The sequence below is a fragment of the Rhipicephalus microplus genome, chromosome 2 (assembly GCF_043290135.1).
Source record: "Rhipicephalus microplus isolate Deutch F79 chromosome 2, USDA_Rmic, whole genome shotgun sequence".
Classification (NCBI taxonomy): domain Eukaryota; kingdom Metazoa; phylum Arthropoda; class Arachnida; order Ixodida; family Ixodidae; genus Rhipicephalus; species Rhipicephalus microplus.
The window spans coordinates 267,841,212-267,865,425 of record NC_134701.1 but is presented as its reverse complement, the minus strand read 5'-3'; the positions used below and the strand labels follow the sequence as shown (position 1 = coordinate 267,865,425).

Below are 24,214 nucleotides of genomic sequence, written 5' to 3'. Positions count from 1 at the left end.
CAAATTTTATATATATATATATATATATATATATATATATATATATATATATATCGAACGCGTAATTCGAAGGTCGTAGGTTCGATTCCTGCTCACAGTTGGTAATTTTTTCATCCACTTTTCTTTCTTCTTATTTACATTCTATTGGTTCTAATAACTTCCCCTGTACATTCCTTGGCATTACTGTCTGTTAGATCTCATTAATATTGTGTTAAAACACGGAAAGACGAGCCCTTAGGTATACACCACTTCTTTCCCTTATATATATATATATATATATATATTTCTGCATTTGCATCAGGTGAGGGACAAAAAGATGACAAAATTGGGAGAAAGCGAAATGTAGTTAGCAGAAGAATGACGCAGCCAAATACTGACCTGTCAAAGTCTGTGACCTGTGACGCTGGCCCTAATTATTTATCGCGTGAGCAATGGCGTACGAGCCCTTGGTTCTGTCCGTAAAATTACAGCCATTGTGGCCTTCGAGGTTCCCACGGCCGTTCCTTTCGCATCTCATAGCATCTCGCTTGTGACAGCTAGCGATGGTAGAATTTGTATATGGTTAGAAATGCCTAGTAAACGAGGCAGCTAACTTCGCTTATTAGAACCTATTCTCAATGTAGTGGCTGTAGTTTATTGGTCCAATATCAAGTAGCTGCAGTTCCTTCGTCCCAATTCGCACGTGACACGTTCCGCGTGTTGAATTTTCGGCGTTGACGAAGTTAACCGCCGGCACTGTGACACATTTCCGCTTCGTTCGGAAGAAAATACGCCGTGGCTTTTTCAGGCGTGACCGCGCGCCGCTGCACGCTTCCGCTGCGGCCGTTCAGTTGCGCTGGTGGACCGTTTCCATATCGGTATTGACGATGCGCTGCAAAAGTACTCGATATTACGAAAGGTCGGCATATCCTCTTACGCAATATAAATGTGTCCTCGTGTTCTGACGCGCGTGCATGCAAGCGCTGCGCGAATGAGAACAAAGAGAAGTCGTGCATGAATTTAGGCAATTGAAAATGCAGCTGTGCAATTAGTCGCCGTGGTGAACATGTATTAGCGGCATTCGTGGTTTTCGTCCATGCAATATATAGGTATAAAATCGCAGCACGTAAATTAATTACCTCGAAGGATGGGGCACTTATATAGCCCCGGGCATGGTTCAGGTACATATTGACCGCTGATATATTTATTGATCGCTTCGGCTAGTACTGCCGCAATTGCCATATCTTGGCAGAATCGGTGCGTGTCTGAGCTGAAGGTAAAATGAAAATCTAAGCATGTTTATTTTGCAGGATTCTGTTCCGATCATACATGCTTCAAGCATATGTATGATCAGAACTGAATTCTGCGTGTCCGTATACATCCTACGTGGATATATATGGACACGTCATTGCGAACTGTGCACATAAACGTCCATGTAGAAGGAGAGGAATGACGTGTCCATATATCCACGTAGGATGTATACGGACGCGCAGAATTCTGTTCTGATCATACACATGTTCTGATATGGACACGTCATTCCGAACTGTGCACATAAATGTCCATGTAGGAGTGGAATGAAAAACGAGAAAACACATAGGGTGCATTAAATAGGTTTTTGCAGGGAAATTTCAAGCTCTAGATCGCATCGCTGAACTGAAAGCAAGTTTGCACTCGCAGCTGCTATCCACTACCGGCGAGAGTTGGCACGCGCACGTCATTCGATACTGATCGGATACGCGCCATATTCGCCAATGAGACTACATTTCCTTGGCCTGCATTTACATACGTTTCCTTCGTGGCCACGCCATACGTTTTGTGAATCTTTAATGCAATAAGTGCACACCACGCACTTTTTTTTTTCTCCTTGAAGGAGCGCCCACGTTCGTTACATATGTGAGCCACATAAGCAGGAGTGAGCGTTGTTTGAAAATGTGGAAGAAGTGGAGACGTATTTCTGCCTGTTCTGCTGCTTTCTGAAGGTCTTAGTGAAATAATAAAAAAAATTAATGGGGAAAGCGCCAGTTACGTGTTCTTTCTTAGTCGACAATTGGCAGCACTTGATGGTGAAAAATAACTTCATTTTTTTTTATTCCTTTCGAAACACCCTACGCTGCAAATGTTCAAACCCGCGTTTGGGGCGTATACATTGTCCCCCATGTGCACTCTAGGACATTGTGCTGAGAATAAAGTTTGCATTTTCTTTTTGTGTGTGTGTCTGTGACGTCGGAATAATGTTCGCATCAGCGCGATAGAGCAGGCGCAGATAACGTCAGTCGTACATACGAAAAGTCTCCAGAGTTTGTAACGGACAACTAATTAATTTACTCTGTTGAGTTCCTGTTTCACCATTAGAAATTTGTCGCACAACAACCGGCTCATCCATATAAGTTGCATTAATTATATGCATGGTCGTCAGCACTCTAAAGTGCAAAAGGAGAACTTCCTTCTTAAACAAAACATTAGAAACTACTCGAGTGTTCCCCGCGATCATAAACGTATCAGCCGAAGGGGGGGGGGGGGCAAGGGAGGCGCTAGCTTTTCTACATCCGACAGTGGTCAATCAACTAAGGTGATGTTTCCTTTGACAAAGTAATCACTCAATTATAAATTTACGAGGGGATCAATATATTACGAGAAAATCTTACATATAATGAAATATTTCCAACAATGCTGCTGTGAAGATTTTTCTGGACTCTTTGCAGTGCAGACCGCTTTACAACGCTTTGGCGCCTTGGCACGTGGCATTGCAGGGCAGGCTATAGCCCTGAAGATTATATCACTGGCTCAGGCTTTTATTCTGCTGTGACTGGCTGGCTGATGCAGCTACAGATGAAAATGAGCGAAGTTTTTATTGACTAATGAAATAGTTTGCCACTTCACGAAAATAAATTTCTTTCGTAGAAAAGGAATAGCATCACCGTTACTCTGTCGAAACTGATGTGAGCCTATGAGTGTGATGAATTCTTTTCAATGTTTCGTATTGACTTAATGAAAGAAAAAGAAAGAAAAAATGTTTGCGCTTCAGTCTTCGATCAACCAAATCGGTGATCAGTTTTGCTTACGGTACCTTTTTTTTTTAATTGTAACAGTGGCAGCAGCTTTCAAAGTGGCGACGAATAAAGCAGTGGAATCGGGCAGCAGGAAGCTCAGCTTATAGTATTTTCCCGAAACTTTATCCCACGAACCAGGGAGATAGTTAAGTCCGTGAATTTTTGCACTAAGTGGATTTAAAGAAGCGCACACGTTCAGCGCTGCTTATTCCTCTCGTTTTCTTGGCATAAATGAACTAATTGCATTTATGCAGAGAGCTGTGAGGTGAGGCATAAGATATCGCCGCCATATCCACAAAGTGATGCGATGTAAGAGGCGCTCGCTCGAAGACGATCGCGCGACCCACGATTCCTCCGTGTACATCTCCCACTATCATATACAGACGTGACAACGTTAGTATACATAGCCCAGCACTGTCCAATTCCATGTTCCTGCGCATACCCCATGCTTTGTATAGTAGAAAACTTTGTCTTGCTTGCAATTGTTTTCATACTGTCATAACCATTTCGCACAAGTGCCCATGTTTATTGATTTATCACGATATATGCTATATCTACGGCGAAAATAGTTAAGCATATGTGTTTGGGGCCTCCGCCGTACTCATCTATTTAAAAAGTGCGTTTTTGCGTGCACCCTGTATTCCCTGACGAAGGTGCAGGCTTTCCTGCGGAAACTTAAGAAATAAACATTTTCGCACGTTCGTCCGTCATTTCTCCACACACACACACACACACACACACACACACACACACACACACACACACACACACACACACACACATATATATATATATATATATATATATATATATATATATATATATATATATATATATATATATATATATACACTCTGCTCACCGCAAATTATTTTTTCACCCACTTTTTTTCTTATTATTTTACTTTACATTGGTTCTAATAACTTGTTCTATACATTCCTTGGCATTATTGTCTGTTATATTTCATTAATATTGTGTCAAATCACGGAAAAACGAGCCCTTAGGTATAATGTTCTTTCCCTTATATATATATATATATATATATATATATATATATATATATATATATATATATATATATATATATATGCTACGCACTTTTTCATTGTGAGCACAGAGTATTCGAGCGAGGAGGACCTGACAAAGCACATAGAAATTATTGTTGGGCGACGAAATTACGCCCAGAAAGGTGTATTGTTGCTTTTGGGTGACTTTTTGGGTACCGCACAGAACCTTTTTGGACAAACAGCTTCTGTGCGATACGCGGTGCACATTACACCACGGTGCTAGACCCTTCGCGCCATTCACGTGGTAAATTAGGCTTAGCGTGGCGTTGAGCCGTATACTTGCCAGAGATCTGCACGTCTGTGCAATACGTGGAAGGTGCAGTATGGGTGCTCGAAATTTGTTGCGTGCAGTCATGATCATTCGCGGATCCTTTCGTGGTTACACAATCTGCGCAGCTCTCAACGCAGCCTCCACCTCGCCATCTTTTCGCCCGGCGTGACACGGCTGCACACTGCGCACCACAATCGGATAAGCCACAGCGCCAATAATCATCCGAGGCATATTTCACCAACGGCGCCTACAAAACTGGGCCTGTGAAACACTTTACCTGTGACTGGGCTGCAAGCTCGCAGGAAGAATCATTGTTTATCTAACCCCCGTATTCTAGAACGTCCATTCACTCAACGCTTCGCCTTCACTTGAGAAAGCCGATGGGAGCGCCTTCTATAGGCACTGCAAGTCACTGCATATCTGTGATAATCTTCTGCAATTTTTGAGTAGCACAGCGTCATTTTCTGCTGAGTAGTGGCGCCGCGTTGAACTCTGTCAAGTGAAGGGCGAAAGTCAAGTCGAGGAGCGTTTGTGAATACTGGGGTAAGAGTCCGAGCGCAGCGTCGGTATGTTCGCCCCGCTGCTGCTAACACGTTAACAAAACGTTATGTTTCGTGTTGGGATACTACGTTCCTTCTAGACCGCATCCCACACTTTCATCAGGGATGGCACCCGCTGACATCCACGCCCCCAAACGTGAAGCCTGATAAACATTTCGGATCCAAATTATTACCGAAAAACTCGAACAAATCGCTGCACTAGGGAGCGTTCAGTGCTGGAGGCGCGCGCACACGAAAGCTGCCTACCCTGGAAGAGGACACATATTCGGCAACAGACAATGTGCACATACACAAATTTAGCCGTTAGCTGCTGAGTGAGAAAAAGTGTCTTACACGTGTCACCCAAGTGCAGTGTGTAAAGAACTGTCGAATTAAGTTATATGTCTAGATTTATAAATGAGGAAGTTCGTACTAAGCGAAAATTCGCTCTAAACAAGTTGTCGCGAGCGGTGGTAATTGAATTTTTTTGGCCCGGTCTGATTGTTTATGCAACGTATAAAAACAGCTAGTGCCACACATGCATTTAGCCTCAAGTGATGTCAGTAACCCTGAAAAAGAGTATTATAAATTTATTGCAAAGAAAATTAGGCAATGTGTGCATCACGGACAAAGATTTTTGCACTTCCGATGGAGGCGGAAATGTTGTAGGCCCGTGTGCTCAGATTTGGGTGCACGTTAAAGAACCCCAGGTGGTCTAAATTTCCGGAGCCCTCCACTACGGCGTCTCTCATTATCATATAGTGGTTTTGGGACGTTAAACCCCACATATCAATCAAAGATTTTTGCACGAACCACACGGCTACTATACGGCCTCGGCAAATCTTCCAGAGATTACGCTCACCATATATCAATTGGTTGGTTGGTTGCAATACCATGCCTGGCAAGATAAACGAGGACGGCAGCGAACACGAAAGCGTCGCGTATACCACGGAAATCGTACTAAGATTTTGGGCTGGAAATTTCATCGGTGTTATCCGCAGATAGAACAGCGCGTAAATATATCCAGTGACAGGTTTATTCTGCAGCACATCAGCGAACAGTTGGGCGAAGTAACAGTTGGTAAGATGCATGCGCACCAGCGGTTGCCATGTGAGACCGGTATGTTTTTGATCGCGCGCGTGCGATTGTTGGAGCGGAGGAGTGCGGCGACGGGGCGACTGTCGTGCGTGCGCGCCTGCGCAAGCCTGCGCAGTCTCTCGGGAGTGCCCGTCGGGCCAAGCCGGCGGGTGCCAACGGTGTGGCGTTTTGTTGCGGCCGCTGCTGATAACAACCGAGTGACCTCTTATCTCTCCCATCGCGCTTGGATGTGACATCTGCGAGCAAGGGCGGTAAGTCTCCGCGGGGTTGCCCCACCGTGCGCTTTGGATTTCCCTGCTGGCGCCTTGGAAGAACGGTCCACTAGCCCTAAATCGATACGGTCGGGTGTATGTGGAGCATGAAATGAACTTTTACTGCTTCGCTCTACCTTTGCCCTTTTTGAAACAATTAGGGCTTTACGAACTACGATTTGCATGTACTCGGAGAAGCGTTTTTACGGTATTTCGATGTATAAACGATTTAATAAAGGATCACGGCCCGTGTGTACTGCTGGTGTGCAGTACGTTCCTCAGCTGCGCCGCACTTGCAACGAAGAATAACACTACGCTATAGTCGTTGGCATATATATGTCCAGAAAATTTTCTGCATGCACTCGATCCGTGCCACATTGGGCCACATTTTGCTTTCGGAGAACTGTTGGAACAACCCACGCACATCTCGTAGCTCCCCACAACCGGTTAGGTAGGCTAATTCCATCACCTATTCGGTTATGCGAGGCACGGTTAATTTGCTTTACACGCAGATTGGGCGCGGATACGTCGCGCTGTGCCTTTTCGATCGTAATCGAACGCGTTTATTATCGAGTTTAGGAATCGCGATTGGCTTATTTGCTCAATGAGCGGAATAGATCAAGCCAATCGCAGTAGACAAATTCAGTCCTGATCGGGGCTCGATCGCAAACAAATTTAAGTGCCTGTGTGACACCTTTGTGGGAATCTATAATCAGTCTACGTACACTTCATTATCAACTTTGTATAGCCCCGTATGATAGTTCAAAGCATCGCCGCGGAAGTGCGGTCAAGTCCGTGCAGTGGCATGAGGGCTTCCTGCCTTGTTTTTTTGCAGCCGAATTCAGCATTAGCTGTGAAACGCTCTAATCTGGAGCAGATGGACGCATGCTGACCAGAATGACCTCACTAGGTACCAACCACGCGTTTTGCTTGGGTAAGTTTGTTTTAATTCTGTTGTTTACATTTAAACTGTCAATCGGAATGATTCCAGGAGAATGGATGGTGAACATTGTTTATCGTTCCGCACATTTAGGCATTGATACCATATGATGTATACGAAGTGCTCCGCTTTATATGCAACGAGCCCAACCCGCCTCTGTGTAGTCAATAGTATTGTTGTGCATCACATTGATATTCTTTGGTGGTACTGGGAGTACATATGGTAATCATTTGATGTGGTCGATGTATGCGAAATGTGTAGAAGGCAAGTGTTATGAAGTTTCCATAAACTACAACAGCAAGACCAAAGAGAGTCTGTGAATAGGGGCCCCAACTGTTTGGGGCCACAAAGCCCTTTGCGTATGGATGCTTTGGGTCAAGCTGTAGCGATGAGTTTTCGAATAGGGTCTGCGGCGCTTTAGACACTCCCCCTATTCTATGTCACTCTAGTATTGGCCGAGAGCCATCACTTCTGTGGGTGCCGTCACGTTCGTATCAGCAAAAACTTTTGGGGCAGTCTTTAAGGCTCCCACTAAATTTGAGAAATGGCATTTCAACCCAAAAGCAGTTTGGGTTTTTGCGTATGTGCAGTGGCCTTGATGCTATTTTTTGGGGAACCTTATTCGAAAGCTCTCTAATAACAGATTTATCTTTATTTTATTTTGTACAATACTGTAGACAGTAGTCCAAGCAGGAGAGGATGCACATAATAAATACACATAAAACAAAATTATAAAAACTTTTTGCATAGCAGATGTGAAGAAGATGGTAATGAATTTCACTCTGTGATTGTTCGAGGGAAAAATGAATATTTATAGAAATTAGTTCTTGTGAGTACAGGTTTCATGCAATAGCTGAGCTTGTGACGTGAGACTCGACTGATGTGTTTCTGAAAGTAATCGTCAGAGTTTATTTTGAGCTTATTAAAATAAACCGAAGATATGAAATTCAAGCATGCCTGTTTTCTTCTTTCATATAGTGGCCCTGATTCAGCAATTTGTAGCATATCTGATGGTGAATCAAGGCATCTGAAACGTCACAGACAAACAAAATTGAAGTAATCTTGAACCAATAAACCAAATTGTATGCTCTTGTAATGGTGACACACAAAGCATGGCTTATCGCTGTTAAGGTTGATTGGTATCACGTTTATCAACAGTGATTGGCCCCCTTTTGTAACTTTCCTAAAGGAGCCAATCACAATCGAAAATGTTAATCCAGATCTCGCCAGATCACAATCAATTTACAACAAATGTAGATATTACATCCGGCACACTGTAGGGAAGAAAAGAGCGTGTCACATATAGATATTTTAAGTCTGCACTACTGCCTTGCACCACATTCAGTGCTGTCGCCTTTTAAACCTTCCTGCAGTAGTTAATTTTGTCATATGTGACAGTTGTAATATCTGTGCTAGTATTGAAGGAACCTTATGAAATATATTTTTGTATATTTTTTAGATCTACTTGTTAGGTTTGTGCTATCCCTAGATGGATTAGTGACTATGCAGTTCCTGTACTTGGTTAACGCAGAGCGGGATGACGACTCCGGCGATCTGGATGTGAATCTCAATGGACCCGTTGGGGTTAAAAATCGCTGGAGCTATGCGCAGCTGCACGTTCAATCCATGGGCATCGACTTAACCAGCCAGCCTATGCTTGAGCAGCCAGATGGTGACAATAACTTGTGAGCTCCGTATTGATTATTATTATTATTATTATTATTATTATTATTATTATTATTATTATTATTATTATTATTATTATTATTATTATATTGGTTATCTTTGGGCTTTTATTATTTCTGTATGACCACACACACGTTGCTGTCTTTTTATGATAATGTGATCATTAGAACCAGTATCCCAGGCATTAATGTTACATTGCTGGATGAATCAATCCATAAAGGGGAAGGGTAGCTTGTAGGCTTTGCCTTTAAAGGGACACTAAAGTAAAAGATTAAGTCAGTGATTGCTGAAATAGCAATCCAGAAACATTGTAGTGCTACTTTTGTGCCAAGGATATGCTTATTCTGAATTAAAATTAAGTTTTAGTGGTCCGCATCGTATTTGCACACTTCAAGTGGAACCTTTCACGTCACTATTGCCGTACACAACGTTGCCCGGCTTCACTGCGGCCAGAACTAGCGGGAGCCACATCAGCAAAAATGGCCATTGAACAATTTCATGCCATCGCCTCCGAAATATCAGGCGTGCTTGGTTCAACTGGGTCCCGCTAGATGGCACGACCTGTCTAGTTTAACCAGGCGAAAATTGAACTTTTGTACCTGTTGCGCCATTCCCTATAGTAACGTCCGGTGGTTCTTTTTTTCCATGAATCACACAGAAATAAACAAGCAGCCTTTTATTATGTTTCTTGATGCACGGAAGGTTCTTTATTTAATGCAGCTATTTCGATTACTAGTGATTAAATGTAGGCGGTAAGTCTGACGTCATTGGGATCATTTTGCGAATGTCCTACTTGCGGCGCATGTGTTCTCATGTGTTTACATTAATTTCTTGGTATGTAGGGCACTGCTGTTGATAATATTGTCATTTTAAATGTTGTCATATATTGAGCTTTCACTGTGACTTAAATTGTTGACTTTAGTGTCCTCTTAATATTACATTGACCATTAATCAATATGGTATCTCAAGGGGCTCTTGCACATGCAGCTGCTTCGATGTAAGGTAAAAGCATTACAAACTAGCTGTAATGCTTGCTTCTCTTACCAGAAAAACTTATTTAGGGAAACACAATAGAAAAAAAGAAACAGAAGAGGAGATATTCTTTACTCTAATGGGCAAATTATGGTATCGTGTGGCTGTTGCTAGTTTTAACTTCACAGTTGATTTGCATTTGTGTTTATTAAACGTCTTTCTCAAAGGAACATGGTTAAAATGCTAAAAATACAATGGTGTTGTTCTGGTAGCTGGCAATTTATCAGAGGAGAGAGAGTGCTTTGCAGAGTGGGCAAAAGTGCATTGTTTCTTGTGCCACATTGAAGGCTGTGCTATGCAGACTCTCGGAGAAGGAGGTGGACGAAGCAGAACAACAGGGTCTGCCCGAAGGCTGGGAGCGCCACCTGGACGACGACGGGCCCTACTACTGGCACATCCGCACAGGGACCATCCAACGCGAGCGACCGCGAGAAGGCACTACTCGCTCTCTTCCAACACCTGAAAGTCGGCCACTTCTCCCACCACCACCGGAGCCACCAGCTACTCAGCCACAGGCAAGACTTACTGTGCCAGCTGTGTTATTTTTGAAGGGTTTCTCTGCTTGATGTTATACTTGAAGGGATCCTGAACAAAAATTGCAAAAACTGATGGAAACATAAAAATTCTACTCGGAAGATGTGACTGTTCCGATAAACCAAATTTACTTCATATATTTTTTAGCATGTGTTTTATGTGGATTCTCGCAGCTGCATGCGAGCACAAGCCATGATGTCACATTCACTGGGGCGTATGCAGGGTGATCATGTTCCTATCCTCGCCCGCACAATTGAAGTGTAATGATGCTGACATGACAGGCCCCAGAAATGGAAGTTAATGCATGGTGCCTAGGCTCAAAAAAAAAAAAAATAAGCGGTGGTGGGGGTGTCTGCCAGATCAAGCGCGGGTACTTATTCGTACCGTGTGTCGACAGAGTGGTGTGCATGATCCCAGTGTCATGCAGTAAGAAATATGTCCGCCAAACTTCAAGATTCTTTAATGTGCACCTGCGCGAACATTGCTGGAATGTGCAGAGTGGCAACTCTGGATATTTTAGTTCGCATTGCAGGGGTTGTGGTTGCCTGCCTGCTTACAATCAAACCGAAGTGATTTTCACTAGTAGGAATGTGCTCACTTGAGAGATTGTAGAGGCGGCCCACATTGCTCATGTGGAAGAAGCATGCATCAGCATGTCTTGCATTGATTTTTCAAAGAACAAGGTAATTATCTTTTTTATGTGAATGTACTTGCAGAATGGTGTTTTTGGCATTAAAAATTTGGCACTTGTCTGTGTTTATGCGCGGTGCTTGTCTCATGTTCTCTTGCTGATTGCAATTTTTTCCACTACGTATATGTCTTTTCTGAATTAAAAATAAGTTTAAAGTCGGCGCTTGTCTGTGCCGACTTTTGTCTGTGCGCTTGTCTGTGCGCTTGTCTGTGCCTCCCTTTTGCCACACTGTTAAAGATTTTTTAGATGATGTGCCATGGAGTCGACCATAATTTCCGTGAGGAAAGGGCAAGCAACGTAACCAAAGTGTTCATCAACTACACGCAGGAGGACTGTGTAGCTGATGGCAGCAGCAGCGGGGAGGCAATGCGTTTTGCTGTGCGTTCCCTTGGCTGGTCAGAGATTCCCGAGAGTGAGCTGACTCCCGAGCGGTCAAGCCGAGCTCTGAACCGCTGCATTGTCGACCTGTCACTCGGCCGAGGCCTCGATGGTGTGGGCCGATGGGGCGAGGGGCGGTCGCTGCTTCTGGAGCTGGATGGCTTTCAGCTCCGCCTGCTGCGGCCCCAAGATGGCACCGTGCTCCACTGTCAGCCCCTGCATGCCATTCGCGTTTGGGGCGTTGGCAGGGACAATGGCCGGTACTATCACACTTGCTGCTTTTTCAGAAATATAAATTGCAAATGGGAAAAGCCAGAAGCCATCACTTAGTACAGGGGGCTCAAATTCTTCTCAACTAATGACTCCCACGAAGGCCAAAAAAGCAAGGAAAATAGGAAGGGGAGAAAAAGAGTTTGAACAAAATGTCCGCTAACATTGCCATTTCACAGACCTTTCCCCTAACTGATATAAGGGTCATTTCTCATGGGGATTTGACATTAGGATTCTAGCAACACATCTATAATGATCTACAAAATGACTAAAACCTGGGGTCCAATTTCGAAACACTTAGTTTTATGTCAGGGTTATGTATCGACACTAGGTGACTGCAGGGGTAGCCTGAAAAAAAAAAAAAAAAATTTGTGACAGTCATGCTTGTGTAGCTCATGAATATACTTGAGAAAATAAAAGAAAAAAAATGCAGGAAGAAGACAGTCATGGGCGAGTGGGGCCTCTATTGAGAGGTCCACGAGCTGTGTGTGTGTCTATTTTGTTGCTTTTGCAGGAGGGCCTGAAAGTTAGTGAAATAAGAAACCCTAAATTTTATGTGCATGGATGTTGTCATGAGTGTGTGTTACTACACTTGCAAAAGCTGCGTTTACACCAGTCCTTTATTGTCTCCGAGCAGTCCCAGCTTGTTGCCTTCGAGATTTGTCACCGAGTTGCGGGTGGACACCAAAACTATAAGTCTTGAAGTCACGCTGAGCAGCTGTGCATAACTTCCTCTGAGAGTTGGAATATAGTCTGTATAATTGCAGTGTACATGTGTATACACTTTTTTAGCTTCAGGAAGGAAGGAGTATTTTTTGCAACACATCCTCTCATATTCCAAATCTTATGTTTTATTATGATGCTCTTTGCAGTACTTCAGTCTGCCTTGAAACACATGAGATTTTGTTACTAACCCCCTTATTCAGAAATGTTATTTGACTTGAACTTGACTTGCCACCGGCTTCAATGCAGCACAAACGCGGTTCGAACGCGCTCTCTTTAGGCGGTGCCAAGTCAGCACAATCGCACTGCATTGAAGGCATATTAAGTCAAATTCAAGTCAAGGAGTGTTTCTGAATGCGGCGGTTAGTGTCGCATTTGTTACTTTCAATTGCACAAGAAGTTGTAGGGTAAACGTGCCTCGTGTTTGTCTCAAGCCTTTGGTGCCATTTGTGTTATGCAACAGAAGTTTGGCATGTGCTTTTCTAACTACTCTCAAGCCTCTATATAACGAATCCAGAAAAGTAATACCTCGTTAAGTCAAAGTTGTAAAAACAAGAGAAAATTGTGAGATAAATGAACTTTCGAAATAAGCAAAGTTGTGCTTATCGCCGGGAAATCGAGCGCTTGTCATAAAAATCCCTACTACTTACCGGCGCCTGTTCCGCAGTAGGTTCTAATCTTTCTCCTTGTGCAGGTTCAAAACAGAAAATAATAACATAGAAGAGACTTGAACAGGCTGGTTTTTGCTGCACTGCCATTTTATATAACAGAGAAAAGCTGCATAATGCCCGTCTGCTTTGCAGTCGTACTCGGGCCTAGAAAGGCGTCCTCCGGCTGCTTGACGCATCACATCAGTAGATCTTCCTCGCCGCTGCACTAGACCTTATTTCAAAGCCATACCATCAATGCCACTTCAATGTTTGAAAACTTCGACCCTCAAACTCGCTTCCACTGGTTGGAGAAGCTCTGCTGAAATCCATCCAGCACCTTCTGCTTATTTTTCAGCACTGTCGAAAGCACAGACACAGGGATGCCAAATTCCTGCGCGATGCTCGATTTCATTCGGCCTCCTTTCTCCACTTCCTTAATAATTAGGGCAACCTTTCTTTGTTTTTTCTAGCGTTAGCGACTTGCACTGCTTTGATGCCATGCTTGCTGCACTCACGCTATGTTGCCACTCCTCACACTCAGCGAAAAATCCGTATTGCTTAGTTTGTGCAGATGAATAGAAATCACACCTCAAGGAAAATCACAAGCACTGGGCTCACAGTTAGTGGAAAAAATCACAGCATATCTATGAAGTGAAAGATGATTGGTGGGGCAAAGCGTTCGTCAGTCCGTCCGTGCTTTCGTCTGCTCATTCGTTTTTGCTTCCGTCCGCCCATCCGTATGACCGTCGGTGCATCCGTCTTTTTGTGTGTCCCTCCATGCGTCCGTGCGTCTGTTCATACAGCTGACCCTCTGTCTGTCTGTGCATCCGTCAGTACCTACGTCCATCAATCTAGTGAAAACTCCGAGTACAGCCATCTCGCATCTTTTCATGATGTATTCATTATAAACAAGTGCCGCCAACCAGCGGCAATTCTAAGGACCGCTCTTTCGGGTATGTGCCATCAGTGGCTACATACATCATTGGAGCATGGACAGACCCATACCCTAAGGAGCTTCGCCCCTAAAATCCAGATAAACAAAAATCACACCTCAGGGAAAATCATATGCACTGCACAAAGTGAACAAGACAAACTATGCCAAGCTTGGGCAGAGGGCCCACGCTTGGCTACCCTGTGTCACATGACGTGCCACAAGGTTGCTTGACAAAGTTGACATGTTGCTGGGTTGAGACACACTTGGTGTTCGCGAAAAGCCTCGAAGTAGTGGCAGGTGCGGCTAAATTAGAAAAAATAAAATCTACGTGCTTCAGACGTGGCAGCATCGCGCGAATCTTGTGAAATGGTCTGGCGGCAGAAACCTCGTTCCACTCCCGGTCAAGACTTCGAGTTATCCTCAATCTGATCGAAAAATACTGCGATGTAGAAGGAAAAATATACATCGGGCGTATGAAAAAATGTTCTGTGCTGCCGATAATTTTGACTTGGCCGATTTTTTTAAGATATGCGAGTTTGAGTTAACAAGGTATTATTGTATAATTAAATATTGTTATAACAAAGTAAGCGAAAAACAGTCTTGCAATATAGTGTCAATAATGTACCTTTATAATGAATTTTCGGATATAAAGAACTTAATTTTCCTGTAGGATGCAGCTTTGTTATAATGTTTCAGTTAATTTGCAAAGGCTTCTTGGTGAAGACATAGAGTAAACTCAGAGACAGCTATTACAGAAAACTTAATCCTGTTTCTTTCTCTTCCTGCTGCCCCGGATGCCTGCTGCTGCATACAGGGAGCGGTGAGTGAAACGTTTCTTTTACAAGAGTTTCTTGGGTGTTGGTCTTCTATTATTGTGGCTGTGATGTTTTTGAGCTTATATGCCAGACATATTATTATACGAGAAATTATTATTAAAATTAGTATTATTATACGAGAAATAGTATTATTATAGTATTATAGTATTAAAAGAGAAATTAGTATTATTATACGAGAAATAGGCTGGATGTATTTTACATCATTTGTGGAGACCTTAGTCACTTACCATTTTGCTCCTAAAGATTACCTCCACACCTCGGGTGTTGGATTTCTTGCAGGGACTTTGCCTATGTAGCCCGTGACAGTGGCACCCGGCGCTTCATGTGTCATGTCTTCCGATGCGACATGCCAGCACGCATCATTGCCAATGCCCTGCGAGATGTGTGCAAGAAGATGGTGCTGGAGCGGAGCCTGTCAGACCCATCTGGTGACAAACGGGCGGCACCAACAGAGCCTCCATCCAGGCGTGTGGGCTCTGCCCTGGACCGCCTCGCCAGCCTCTCAATGGGTGAGCATTTGCTTTACAGCGAGGGCTGTTATGAGTTTACAACAGCCGATTTTAGTGGCGTAATTGTCGACTGTCACCACTGCTGCAAACACCAGTGCTGGCAGTGGACAACTGCATCCATGAATTCATTATTGTGCACATAAAAAATATATATATATACACACACACACACACACAGGATTGAATAGCATTTGAAACCAGGCTCTCTGTGTGATAGTGTTCTGACACAGATCCATAGTGGTGCTTCAAGTTCCTTCATAAAAAATTAACACGGCGGGGAAGGAATTGCATTAACAGAATGTAGCACGATAGAGAAAGTAAAGGAACAACGGAAACCACACAATGCAAAATTGCGTAATCAGTGGGTTCTTTCAATTCGAAAAGAAAATTTTGTGAATCTGTAGCCTAGAGCAATGAAGCTCTTTTGCTTCATTTAGAGGGTTTTATGCTGATTTCAAATATGTACGTTACAAATTTTTTAGTAAGCTGTAGGTTTGTTTTGTGCCATGACAAAGTGCAAAATGTAGTTTGTTCTGGACAAACTTCTTATGGGAATTAAACTTTTATGGCTCTGAGCTATCAATGAATCATATTGCTCCTCATTAACTGTGGAATGTCTTTAAAGAACTGTCAAGAAACTGTATAGAAAGCATTTTATTGGACAAGAATAATTGTAATGTGAGGGTCTTTAGTATCCTCAGCCAATATTAATTGCTCGCTCTAGGCAATATCAAGTTTTATAGAAGATATTTGCACTCTTCACATGTTAAGGAACATCTGGGTGAAATTTCATCCTGATTTGGCTATTGGAAGTACCAAAAACATGTCTTATCTCAAAAAGTTGCCCAAAAATGGATCTTGAGAAATACGTATTTTGAAGGTATAAATCAGAGCTCATCTATGGGGCAAACATATGTTTTTTAAAATGATTTCTTCCATCATGAGCGCTTGGAAATCATTATTATTTTGAGCGTGTTACTTTAGTGAGCTCCTCATGCGAAATGCAATGGCAAGCTGCCAGGTGACAATTTCCAGAGGACTCTAGACAATCAGCTCTTTATAGATTTTGATAGCGACCTTGTACTCTTTAAAAGCAATCTTAACCTAATTCGAGTGGAAATACCATCTAAAGTTTTTTTTGTTGTGAAAGTAGAGGAAGCAAGCTTGTGAAATCAAACAAAAAAGAATGTATAAATGTGGACGTTTTTCGACTCGCATCTCCCCTCAATGGGTTCCTGAAACGGTTTTTCCAGATTCTGCTTTTGATTACACCACTACTGGAGCAAATTACTGGCACCATAATTCTATCGAAAAACACCTTATTAATGGAGCTATGAGTAATTAATAGATACCCTCCTCCTTCACTTTGTCTTTCACCCTCAACCACCTCAACTCTTTCTTCGAGTGCTTGGGGCTAAGCCCTGCTTTCACGAGGCCTGTGGCACGCTTTCTACAGCCAATGAGATCAGCAGCCATGGTGACTTCAATGAGGCAGAGCATGTCGCTCTGTGAATTGGCAGCGAAAACACATTTGGCAGAGTAGCAGTGATCTGCAGATACAGTAAAACCTCATTAATTCAAACTCAGTTATTTTGAAATCCCACTTAATCCGAAGGATTTCTGTGGTCCTGTATTTCGCAATGTAAGTATGAGTGGATAATTTGAAGCGGCGGCCGCCACAGTCCGGTTATTTCGAAAACATTGGGTGCCATGTGCCAGTTCCAGATCCCGACTTCGCCGTGAATCCGCGGAACGACCGCTATTAATAGCCACATGGCAATGCAACGTATCGATACTAACGAGTGGCAGCTGAAGCACCCAGCCTCACTACTTCCAGTGCAAAAAAAAAAGAAGAAAAAACGGTCTCATGGTCAACCAAAATGTGCGCCTGCAAAAATGAGCCATGCTTCACTGCAACACAGCGGTGACGCGCGGGCAGTTTATCGCATGTTTGGCGCTATGTCAGCGTGTAATGGTTTACCCAATCTTTCTGGAATTGTAAAGAGATAAAGACAGTTTAGCGGAAATCGCGATGTATGCGAACATCCGATTGCAGGTTGCTTCTGCAATTCGCGTCTTTGCACTGTTGGCAGTGTTCTTGCCAGCAACACCTTCGAAAACTAAGTTTGAAAGTTTCATAGATCATTTTTTCCAGCCAAAAACACATCCTGAGCTTCGTCATACTGGTCATTATTAAATTCATAATTATAATAGAAAGAATGTGCGAATGGTCGCATCGTGACATGCTGACGGAGCGAGAAGCAGGTGACTTGCTGCCCGCATGTCACTGCTGTGTTGCAGTGAAGATGTCTTGTTTTCTGCAAGTGTACATTTCATCAATCACGACCGCTTTTTTTTTTTTTTTCGGTGGCAGCAGCAAGGTTCACCGTTCATCCATGTTCACGGCTAAATAAAGACCCGCTATTGCTGTGAAACGTGGCTTTTGGAGCCGCAAGCTAGTCGGCGCAGCAAACGACGGGCACTGATTACTTTGAATAGTTCTGAGTTTATTGCATCCAACTTTTTCTATGTTCTGTTAATTCGAAAACCCGCCTAATTCGAAGCTTTCTCGCGGCCCCAGTGACTTTGAAATACCGAGGTTTCACTGTATTTACAGTTTTAAGGGTTGTAACAAATTACACAGTTTACACGGAGAGCTCAAATTAACTTGTAAATGTCCCGTGGAACTTAAAACTACTAGCCCATTGCGTTTGTACAAAATCACCAGAACCGTTTCGCGGTCCCTTTAGAGCTTCCTACCAATTAGACAGAGTGCTGCCATAATTCCCCATCGTCATTAGCCACAGCATCAGCAGAGTGCTCGTAATGCTTTAACGATGTATAACACTCTGCTTCCCCAAAAAATATTGAAAATTGGCACAGTTGGTACATCCATACTTTGCAAAATTATGATGATTTATGGCATAATGGGGTACTTTGCAATTGTGCTTTTAGCAGTTGCCTTAAGAGAGTTTACGATGGGCCCTAGAGAGGCTCCAGCTTTTGCTGCGACTGTGCTGCATGCTTCGAGCAGGCCTGGCACGTTTTGTCCTCTTCCCCATGGGCACTAAACGGATACACTAAACCAGTTCAGTGTGATAAATTATTCCCCGGGAACTGTTTAGTTGTTAATGTTGTCATCAGAAATTCATCACCAGGAGAGAAAATGAAGTTCAAAGATCACTTTTCCTTTTTAATTTTGCATCATAACTGCAATGCATTAATCTCAGTGTGATGTCACGAGCTTGTGTTTTTTTTATTTTATTATTTTTTTCTATTTTAGTAAGGTGGGCTCAATAAATTTTTTGAAACAATGTTAAATCTGTGGTTCCCTTAACGTACAGTGCAACAAAGAACTAAGTAGGCCCTAGCAGATGCTGTCAATGTGTAGGAACTTTCAGTGTGGTGTTGTCGCCTGTAGATTTTTACTGCCTATTTTCTGTCTTGCCAATAGTCTTCTCACAGCGAGAGTAACGCTTTGGGTGGTGATTTACAAATGTGAGAGTAGTTTTTCTCAGAAGTGTCCTTAAGGCAGACATGATAAAACAGTGAGTGAGTCTGTAGGTATTCTTTACACTAGTGCGAATAGCCAATTTTATGTTTGAAGGGAATTCCAAGCTTAGTGATTTGGTCAAATAATTTTAATTGAATTAGGATAGTATATATAACATAGTATAAAGAGAAATGAGCACATCTGTCATGACCCCATGTAACCTGCACAATATATCAAGTCATGTGCAAAGGTCATTTTTTCTGGTTCAAGAAAAGCGGAAAGCAACTTCGAATCGTAGCAGGATGCGAGTTTCAGTAGGATTCAAGTGACATCCTGCAAAATATGTTACATTTCAGAATTTACAATTCTTAGCATATAAGCCGGTTTAAGAAACTTTTAAACGTAAGTGATGAATTGATGTGAGGGTAATATGTATCCTTGACATGGAACTCGCGGCAGCGCCGATTTTTCTTGTATAGTTGTATTCGTGGTATAGCACAGATATACTGCAGTGAAACGATCTTTACAAGTGGGTTACATGTGGACTAATAATACACAACTATTTCTTCATTTTGAATTCTTTGAAATTTACAATAACATAAACTAGAATTAAAGCACTCTAATATTTTCACAGGCCGAGTATTCATATTAGGGTGTGTAACACTTTGTGAAAAATGTAAGCTGGCGAAGAAGAATAGAGAGGATGGGCTAAGTGTCACTGGGCAATAAATTAGAGAAATAGGCGTCATGAAGAAAAGATAATTGGTCTGGACAAGCACTAATTCAGTTCCTGTCACGACGTTCCTGATGTGTGCTGCAGGGTTTGAATGTAGGTTTATTTGTGTTTGTTGTGTTTTCAAACGGAATTTGTATGTGCCGTTATCAAATAATTCATGCTCTATTGATCGTGTGCTTGTTGGCAATCAGCCATTAATGATATGATCATCTGATCTTTTATCGAGACGCTTGTCATTTCACGTTGTTGCATTTCATTTGCATTTCATGTTCACACGTGACTCGTTGCCTGTAGCAGCAGAAACTTTGTGCTGCTAAGTGCGTGGATTGAGGTCTGATTCCTGGTATGGAGGAAGGAAAAAAAATAAGAAGAGAGTGTTGCAAAACGTGATAGAAAGAAAACAAGTACATCAGACATGCACACACCGTGCTTTCTTTGACCCCCTTTCCCCATTTTCCCTATAGGGCAGAGATCCAGAATTTCTTTATGTGAGGTCCTCCGCTGCTCCGTTCCAGAGGACGGTGTGGAGGGGGGCCTCCTGCGGCCCATGGAGGAGCCGCGCAAGGTGCTGCGGGCCCTGTACCTGGGCAGCATGCCTGTGGCGGCAGCCTCCGGCATCGACCTGCTCAACGGGGCCATTGACACCCTGCTCGACCGCGTACCTCGCGCACACTGGCTGCCCGTACAGGTGCGCTACATTTCGGGGGTTGTCTCAGTTCATTGGCAGTGGTGTTTCGTTGAGAAACATTTTATTTGTTGTGCAACTGATCCTGCAGTCAAAGTTGTCAGGGCCACTGCCTTAGCTGGAGGCTGTTCCTCATTAGCGGCCTATTGTGCAAGATGTGAAAGCTTGCAGCTGCTGAATGCATGTTGAACGGCCTCTCGACGGGCCCTCAAAAAGTCTTTTGATGAACACTCTGAATGAAACCGGTATAAGCAGTACGAATTTTGAATGGAAAGTGCTTTGACATTCTCATAACTTGTAGTCCTGTAGGGCCTCTGTAGTATTGCCTGTTTGTGTAAATGCTGTTATTTTATAGTTAATATTTGTTTCAAGCATTTTGCCCTATCATTTATAACTTTTCGGAAATAGGTGGTGACACTAGACTGTTACTTGTCGAGGTGTTCCTTTCCAAGTTCTGGGACAAAACCTTGCAAAGCCTGATTGAACCTTGCATTTGAGCTAGCACGAAACTTCTCCAAGCAGCACTTGAGTCGTCGCGGGTTTGTCGAGAGCAATGTGGTGTCCCTCCTGGCAGGTGGCAGTGGCCCCTTCGACAGTGACGGTGACATTGGATCCGGCAGGCGGCGGGCGTGGCCAGGTGCTGGCCGAGTGTCGTGTTCGGTTCCTCTCGTTCCTCGGCATTGGCAAGGAAGTCACGTGAGTTGGAGTTAGTGTGGAGAAAACTGCGAACTCGAGAAAAATTTTTACATTTGAAGCTCCTAACATAAGCACAGAGCTTAATGGAGGTTGTTAGTAACCTATACTTAGTTTCATACATCAGGTGCAATGCTATGAAAGTTAGCGAAACTTTTTCCTGTAGTTGCGTTTGCACCAAGAGATAGTTCAATGATTTCAACACCTGTAATGTTGTTTCTTGGGGGGTTTTTAGATTAAGTAATAAACAAAGTTGCTTTGTAAATAATTAAACCCTATTTGTTATATAGTTTTCAATAGGTTATTCTGGATCTTTTAACATCTCTCTTTTTTTCGTATCATGGCCTCCACAATTAATTGTAGCGTGCAGCCGGAGCCAGTCACAGCACGCAACATTATGGTTCGAAGATCTGGGCAACTTGCTTCAGTTCAGATCCAAGCGAAACGTGCGTGGGCTTACACATTTTTCTGATCAATCTATAGTTGCATAGATCCCAAAGTGTTGCACCTGATGTATGAAATAAAGTGGAATTAGGTAACATTTACCTCTTCAATAAACACATGCCTAGATGCAAAAAAGTCTAACCTTCTGCTGCGACTCAGCTCTTGTTTAGTGTCACCTGTCTTTTAAACTGTCTTAGATGTGTGCTTGTTTAGCCTGCATTGAAGACACTGACCTGCTCTGCATTGACTGGTAAGCATTGATGAGATTATAATGAGATTGGAAGGTTAGGATCTAAATTATCCTGAGTGCTGATTGGAAAGTCTTTATTTTATTCTTCAGTATTGCAATGGAAGTAGCTATTTGGACATATTTGTGGATTATTTGTCATTGTCAAATGTGCTAATAATTTTTGAGTACACCATCCTTAATGTGTCTGTGAACAACAAGGTCAATTGATGCAAGTTTTAAACTTGTTTTTGATGTTCGCCTTCATAGGCACTACCATGCATATCCAACTAGCCCAACTTTCTATTCTGTTGCAATTCGTAGGCACTCACACAAAGTTTGCAGCATTGAAAGGCTTCACCTATGGGGCAATGTAGTGTGGCCCTCCACATTGCACTGCCACACATTTTTAAACTTACTGTAAATACATCTGTCTTTGTCAATTTGAATGTTGCTTCCATTGGTTAATTGGAGTTACCTTCTCTCAGAAATGTAAAAAATGTTTTAGAAATTTGTTCATAAATTGACTGCCAATAGGACAAGTCACATTTCAAATTATATTGAGTGTGGAAGCAAAAGTTCACTCCCAAGCTAGTTTCTAAAAGGACATGAGATCAAAGGAAAAAAACAAGTTGTGCCAGGCTGAAATGGGAAGCTTATGTAGTATGAATGTGTGGTTCATAGCGAGGACAGAACTGTTCGTGAGTCAGAAAATTACGAAAGTAAACAGCAGCAGTTTTGTGTGGTGCTGCTTTGTTGTGGAATATGTAACATCGCCTTCGATTTCCAGCCGCTGCTGCTATATTTTGAAAGGTTTAAAATTAAAAAATAAAGAAAAACACCCATATGCTTGTATTTATGTGGCCATCAAAGATGTGCATGCTCATAAAATTAATCCAAATTTCCTCCTCTCTACAGTCAGGCTTACCTATTTTTTTTAACTTCACTTATAGATTTAAGCATGGTAACTGAAACTGAGATTAGCTGATTTTTAAAGGTTTTTTGTTTTTTGGTGGGACATTTCGTCTCTGTCGGTTTGTTCGTGCAACTCTCGTTTTCCATTGGCGGTATATATAACAAGGCAGTGGCATCGCAGAGTTTCAGTAGTCTGAAATTTTTAATGAATTAATTCTGAAGATACCACTGTCAGGGTCTCATCCGCAGCCATGTCTGCAAACCTCATCAGCTGTGTGCTGTGCACATTCATACTTAACGAACACTTGGTACTTGCTCGTGTGCGAACAGCCCATCTGAAACTTGCAGAAGCAGCACAGCAACAACCGTGAGGCTGTGTCGCAGCACAGGCTTCTAGAAGGTGGCAGCCTGAGAGGCAGTGGTGACAGTGATCTCACAGTGCTGCTGACGGTTCGCAGGAATTGCGGGTTCATCGTGCACACGGCCCAGGACCAATTTGAGGCGCATGTGCTTCATTGCGAGCCATCTGCAGGTGCACTGTGCAAGACTATTGAGGCAGCATGCAAACTTCGCTACCAGAAGTGCCTCGATGCACACCGGCAAGCCAACAACTCTCCACCTCCCCAGCAGCAGCCCACCAAGGTGTGTAATTTTCTCAGGGGCAGTGGATTGTTGCCCCGACGGCTTCTTGCCTGGAAAGATCCACAGCTCTACATTGTTTGCTTTGCTTTCTCACAACACGAAATAAGGAGAACTGTGCTCCCGCAGACTTGACGCCTTAGGTAGCATGCGAGGGTTTATTGGTCAGCTGCAATCGTGTACAGAGATCACATGCCACCTGATGCCCTATGACAAAAATAGTGTTCCACACTTGCCGTCTTGGCTATCAGTGGTGCTGGCTAACATTTCCAGTGATTAAATGCACATGGATATCCCTCAAAATGGACGAGGAAGTGCCCTTCATCGTAGTTAAGTTGGTAGAGCATCGGACACGTAAATCGAAAGTTTTGAATTCAGATTCCCCCTTGCGGAAAGGGCGACTTTTCGTCCACTGTAATTCCTTTCAATTTAGGTGAGAATCACTTCAGTTACATGATACAACGAAAAATGTCCTCTATGCTAACCTGGCTTAAATGTCTTTTAGTTTAATTAGTCATTCTTACAACATGGTGGCACAGAGCAGCTGTCATCGAAGACGTGCATATGATCTGACCTAAGGCATTCTGAAGCATTGAAGTAGCTGCTAGTTGTAAGTGCGCAACGAAGTGCTCAGCTTAGTGTGGGCATCCACTGCAGGCACTATCATCACTCAAGGGAGTCCTGGGCAGCATCGTGGGCCGCGCCATGGGAGTCGTGCAACAAGTCTCCTGAAGCCCAGCTGCATTTGAAGACAACTTTTGTTTTAGCTCTGAGTTGAGCGTTCACCGTTTCTTTTGGCCCAGTTGCCCGAGCAGGCATGCGTCCTAGTGTGCTCGCTGTCTTGTGACAAAGGTTTTCTCTGTGCTGCTGGGTCGGCCTTTTGTAAATTCATTTATTTTACGATTCCTTTTTAAACGTGACATCAGAGATCAGGCAGCTAGCCGC

At 43.1% G+C, this 24,214-nt stretch overlaps 1 protein-coding gene across 3 annotated transcripts; it reads left to right on the top strand.

Annotated features, from left to right (window-relative positions):
- Window positions 1-6,118: 6,118 nt before the first annotated feature.
- Window positions 6,119-24,040, top strand: LOC119169998 (protein Fe65 homolog). 3 transcript variants are annotated; one of them, XM_075881269.1, is made up of 10 exons: window positions 6,119-6,255; window positions 7,091-7,189; window positions 8,727-8,880; window positions 10,215-10,428; window positions 11,466-11,776; window positions 15,209-15,438; window positions 20,183-20,355; window positions 20,927-21,048; window positions 23,089-23,272; window positions 23,927-24,040. In XM_075881269.1, exons 2-10 carry the CDS (start codon window positions 7,141-7,143, stop codon window positions 23,999-24,001), a joined length of 1,512 nt encoding a protein of 503 aa, XP_075737384.1. In that variant the 5' UTR covers window positions 6,119-6,255; window positions 7,091-7,140; the 3' UTR covers window positions 24,002-24,040. The 3 variants fall into 3 exon arrangements, with proteins under 3 accessions (XP_075737384.1, XP_075737376.1, XP_075737380.1); XM_075881261.1 differs by having other exon boundaries at window positions 20,132-20,355; XM_075881265.1 differs by lacking the exon at window positions 6,119-6,255 and adding an exon at window positions 6,280-6,351 and having other exon boundaries at window positions 20,132-20,355.
- The last annotated feature ends 174 nt before the right edge of the window (window positions 24,041-24,214 follow it).

Excerpts from the sequence above, each read along its gene's own strand:
- LOC119169998 (XM_075881261.1), top strand. The coding sequence starts at position 7,141 with ATGCTGACCAGAATGACCTCACTAGGTACCAACCACGCGTTTTGCTTG. Across the intron at positions 10,429-11,465 it reads CACCAGCTACTCAGCCACAG|GAGGACTGTGTAGCTGATGG; the intron begins GCAAGACTTACT and ends AACTACACGCAG. Across the intron at positions 15,439-20,131 it reads CCTCGCCAGCCTCTCAATGG|GGCAGAGATCCAGAATTTCT; the intron begins GTGAGCATTTGC and ends TTTTCCCTATAG.